This window comes from Calliphora vicina, chromosome 1 (genome assembly GCF_958450345.1).
Source record: "Calliphora vicina chromosome 1, idCalVici1.1, whole genome shotgun sequence".
In the NCBI taxonomy this organism is placed as follows: Eukaryota; Metazoa; Arthropoda; class Insecta; order Diptera; family Calliphoridae; genus Calliphora; species Calliphora vicina.
This window is the reverse complement of record NC_088780.1, coordinates 98,329,380-98,334,732: the sequence shown is the minus strand read 5'-3', so window position 1 is coordinate 98,334,732 and position 5,353 is coordinate 98,329,380. Positions and strand designations below refer to the sequence as shown.

The 5,353-nt window shown below is 30.2% G+C and overlaps 1 protein-coding gene across 2 annotated transcripts; it reads right to left on the bottom strand.

Moving 5' to 3' along the window:
* Positions 1-2,985: 2,985 nt before the first annotated feature.
* On the bottom strand, positions 2,986-4,174 carry LOC135956254 (uncharacterized). Of its 2 annotated transcripts, XM_065506711.1 has the most exons (9): positions 4,007-4,174; positions 3,910-3,942; positions 3,819-3,839; positions 3,706-3,738; positions 3,589-3,642; positions 3,451-3,471; positions 3,328-3,360; positions 3,239-3,259; positions 2,995-3,152 (listed from the first exon to the last, which is right to left on the bottom strand). In XM_065506711.1, the coding sequence occupies exons 1-9, from the start codon at positions 4,112-4,114 to the stop codon at positions 3,039-3,041; spliced, it is 438 nt and encodes a 145-aa protein (XP_065362783.1). In that variant the 5' UTR covers positions 4,115-4,174; the 3' UTR covers positions 2,995-3,038. The 2 variants fall into 2 exon arrangements, with proteins under 2 accessions (XP_065362863.1, XP_065362783.1); XM_065506791.1 differs by lacking the exons at positions 3,706-3,738; positions 3,819-3,839 and having other exon boundaries at positions 2,986-3,152.
* Between the last annotated feature and the right edge of the window lie 1,179 nt (positions 4,175-5,353).

The window sequence follows — 5,353 nt, the reverse complement described above, 5'->3', positions numbered from 1 at the left end:
TTTTTATATAAAAACTCTAAATATCTAAATTCACTAATAACTTGGCCAATAAGCGTTTAATCGAGAAAAGGAGCTCGATCTGTGATCACTCATATTTCTGAAAAAACTCAATATATCTAAAATCGTTAGTAACATGGCCAATGAGCGTTTAATCAAGAAAAGTAGCTCGATCGTGATCACTCATTATTCTGAACAAAAATCGATTTTTTATATAAAAACTCAATATATCTAAATTCGCAGTAGCTGTGCGTAGACTTACCGCACAATTGTTCAATTGTGTTCTTTACCAAGTCAGGTCTGATGATAGATTGCGACACTCCTGTGTCTAATGTGATGACCGTAAGATTGCTATTTTTCTGCTGTATTACTGATATAGAAATTGTGGGGCCCTCAGATGTGGGAGCTGGTATGTTAATAAAAATGAAACCACTAAACTTGCAGTTTTGATATTTTTTTTATTTGATTGAAATTATTATTACAATTTACAAAAAAAAAATATATTTTTATAGTTCCATAGGTCCATCTCCGTTTTAAATCTACCATACTTTTGGACACCTTTTTGTGCTTTTCTATTCTATTTTAACAAGAGCCTAATATCACTCCACTGGCCTTATCTCCAAGCAATTTGGGGGGATTTGCTTCTCTTTTTACAAATATCACATTATTGTTCTTGTGCCACTCAAGACCTTTCTTACTATATTGAGAGAATGCCAAATCAGGTCAAAAATAATAACATTCCTACGAGCATCATCACCCGGAAACTGCGAAAAATCTGCCGGAATACACATTTCGTCATCTATTATGCAGCAGGAATATTTTTTTTTATAAAACTTGACTTCAATTTCCGTACTTTGTCTTAGGCCTCTAAATTTTTAGCAGCATTCAGGAAGTTTTAGTTTTAACTTTTCGAAAGAAATAGAATAGCCGGGCTTCTTCTCTACCGGATGTGTTGGGAGCTCTTTTGAAAATGCTTTCTATATTTTTGGTTTTCCTGAACCAGGTTTTCTATCAACGGACAAGTTCTTCCGGTACTGTTTAATAACATTGGAAACAGTTTGACGGCAGACCTTTGATTGCTTGGCCAACTTTTTGTTGGGTACCATACAAATTGAAGTCGAGAGACCTTGAAAAAGAATTTTGTTTGTCAGAATTTATATACGATATAAAAGAAAATCATTTTTGCACCAAATGATTTCTTGCGAATGAAAAATGGATGCAAATGGATTTGGTGGGAGTAAACACCTTCTATATATTAAGAGCTATTGAAATCTGACCCGATCACCACAGGGAACTTGTACCGAATACATCTGATTCGTTTGAAGCAAACATTGGCCAGAAAATTCCCAGAATATTAGCCATATGTTGCAATACCTGTTAAAAAGTATTTAGTTTTACTTCACCCCCTTTATATGAGCAGTTTGGCTCGGAATTCATATGTTGCCAGAAAGATGAAAGAAGGTCATAGCTAACGATGGCCAATACTTTGAATAAATTTATATTGTACAAATGTTTCCAAATAAAAGCTAACAAATTTAAAATTTCATTTGTCACCCAATTGCGATGATATGTTCTTTTGATTTATGAAAATCATGCACATGTTGATACGTTATTTTGAATTATGGATATAAAAGCGTTATTTTTGGACACAGAATTCTAAAAATTTGTAGTTGCATGTAGTTTTACCTAATGAATCAGAATCAATCAAAAACCTTTGATTATACATACTTTTAGATTTTCGACGCCGATATGTACATATTCTGCGTTCTTATGAAATTCTAAGACGATTTAGCTATGTCCGTCCGTGTGTTCGACTGTCTTTCTGTCTTTTGGAAAATTGAGGAAGAAACATTTATTTTTTATTCGATATCTCATTTTGTTCCTATTACATGTGGATTTGCGATAGAGCAATAAATCTGAACAATTACTGTCGTTTTCGATTTTTCATGATTTTTTTAAAACAAAAAAATTTGCTATTTTCACGCAAAAAAATATATTTTTTCCTTAAATTTATTATTATATCTCCGAAACTACTGAGCCGCTATATACAAAAAGATTAAAGGTTATGTAAATCTGAACCTTCAAATGTTTATTTTAATAAAATCGGATTAACCCTTTTTTAGTTATCATTAATTATGTGGAGAAACGTCTAAAAAACTTATAACTTTACTTAAATTTTTTTTAAAAAAAGTCTCTAAATGGAATTAAATAGTTGGACCATATTTGTACTACCGGAACCACAATACATCAAATCAATGATTATGAATATTGTGGTAAGTCTTTCAATGTACAATTGTTTCATAAAATATTAATGAATTTTTGTATAATTAAAATTATATAATTTATTAATATTATCAATATATACATCTATATATTATTAATTTTGTATTTATATTAAAATTATTGAAATTTTTAGTTTTAAACATTTTTTGAAAATATTTTTTACTTGTTATTCGTTCGAATAATAGAGGAAATATTTAAAAAATAATCGATTATAGTAGGAGCACTCTTTACTGTTCACTTATGGTTTTACTATAAGAGAAAAATCTGTCACGTACGATATTAAATTTTATTTATTATAAAATCATCCAAAGATTGTTTTTATTTAAATATGATGGATTGTAAAGGAAAAATATTTCGTTTAGTGTAAGAAATTAAAAGAAAACATAACTCTTCTCACGATTCGCAAATTTTTCCATATTTCCACATGTACCTCAAAATTTCCTTTTATGTCATGCACGATATACCCTTACTTCACTCGATATTTTGGACAACAATGTTACGAAAGAACTTATTATTTTTTTTTTAAATATAGTTCCTCTGGATGGAACATACAGACCAAATGTTCCAAATTTTTCAAATACTCTTATTTTTGCAAAATCTATTCCACTCTATAGGTGTACAAATGTCACGTAAGATGACATGGATTGCCCATATGTATAATAAATAAACCAAGTTTTTATATATATTTTTTTAATAATCATTTTATTTATTTCAAAAACTCCACAATAATTACTTTGAAATTAATGTGAAGGACAATTTTAAGCTTTTTCAATGACACCAGCAATACTGCCAACGGCTCCTATAACCTTGCCAGCTACTTCAATGCCTTTAACGATTTTGTAGACTTTATAAGCTTTCTTGGCCGTCTTTACCTAGATAGTAAACATCAGAAGAAATATATATTTTCAGTCATATTTAAGTTTACATATATGTATATAGGAGTATTTAATATATTTACCACTTTATGACCAGTACTTTCCTGAAACAATAAACAAATATTTAAATATATATAGAAAGATGTTAAACTCATTAAAAAAATAAACTCACCACTTTTTGACCCACCTCATGAGTATCACTTTCCTTTAAAATAATAAAAAAAAAACAAAGTAAAAATAATTCAAATATTTAAATTTTCAATAATTTAAAATGTCCTTGTAGCTATATATTTACCACTTTATCGCCAATATTGTCCTAAAAATAAAAAAATATATATTAGATATATTTGATTAATTATTTTGGAGACAAAACCAAAATTGAAATAAGCGGCTGTCTAATTATATTAATGACCTTAAATCCATTGAAACTCACCACTTTTTGTTCCACTTCATGAGTATCACTTTCCACTTTATCACCAATATTGTCCTAAACATGAGAAACATATTAAATATTTTTCGTTAATTAACAATTTTAAAAAATCAAACTCACCAATTTAGCACCTACTTTGTGAGTATCACTTTCCTTAAGGCAAAAAATAAAACAAAAAATAATTTAAATAAAAATTGCAATAATTTAAAACTTGCTTGACTTTAAATATTTACCACTTTGTCACCAATATTGTCCTAGAAATAAAAAAAACATATTTAATATTTTTTTATTAATTAACCATTCAAATAAAACCAACTAACTCACCAATTTAGCACCGACTTTGTGAGCATCACTTTCCTAAGGAACATACAAAAATTAAACAAATTTCTAAGGATCTCAAAATTGTTTAAATTTGACTTACCACATCCTTTTTCAAATCTCCAAATAAACTATGAGCCTGGGCAGCTTGATGACCCAACAGGCACAAGACCACAATAACGAAAATGGCAAAATATTGGGTAAACTTCATGGTTTGTGGTTGTTTGGTGTTTGCGTTAATTTGTACAAATACAAACTGTTAATATTTCCAAGACACAATTTAGTTTATATACTAAAATTTGGAATACTACATATAAATTTGGCAATATTGTTGTTATCAAAATATATGAATTTTGGCTAAACATTTAAAGTTGTGGGAGTTTATATGACTTAAAAACAAATTAACTAGGACAAATGCATTTAAATTTTTCGGAAATGAATCACAGAATTTCGCTTTTGGGTATCTTATCAGTTGATAGAGAAAATTTGCATATCGATCGAAAAAAATCTTGTAATTAATTACTGGCACGAATGCGAAATATGCGGCTGGTCCCGTTTAGAAATGCTGAATTTATTTCCAAACAATTTTGATTTTGCCCACTGTGCACTATAGCAAACAGCCCTTCAGTGGTATTCAAACAATAATTGTCAATTTTGTACCACGGGAGGCAAATCCACGCAACTGTCTAGAACTTCGACCTGCGTAAAGGCATTGTGCTCTTGTAAAAAAAGAATTAAAGAACACAGGAAAGGTATCCCAGGACCTTTCTAAAAGGTAACGAAATCAAATATAAAATCTTTTTTTTGTGAATCATTTTCTGCTGATTTCTTCAATATTATATTCTCTTTGATAACCTTGTTAATGTCATGTAGGAACAAAATGATCCTCAAGTTCATTTGTTGTCGACTTTGGTTGACAACTTCACCTTCGTGAGAAGGGTATATATAAGTTTGTCATTTCGTTTGTAAATTCAACATTTTTCATTTCCGACCCTATAAAGTATATATATTCTGGATCCTTATAGATAGCGGAGCCGTCTGTCCGTCTGTTAGTTAAAATCAATTTTCTGAAGACCCCAGATATCTTCGGGATCAAAATCTTCAATAATTCTGTCAGACATGCTTTCGAAAAGTTTGCTATTTAAAATCAGCTAAATCCGTCAATAAATAACAGAGATATGAGCAAAAAACCGGGACAACCCCTTTTTATACCCTTCAGCTTCGTGAGAAGGGTATATATAAGTTTGTCATTCCGTTTGTAATTTCTACATTTTTCATTTCCGACCCTATAAAGTATATATATTCTGGATCCTTATAGATAGCGGAGTCGATTAAGCCATGTCCGTCTGTCTGTCTGTCTGTCTGTCTGTCTGTCTGTCTGTCTGTCTGTCTGTCTGTCTGTCTGTCTGTCTGTCTGTCTGTCCGTCTGTCTGTCTGTCTGTTGAAATCA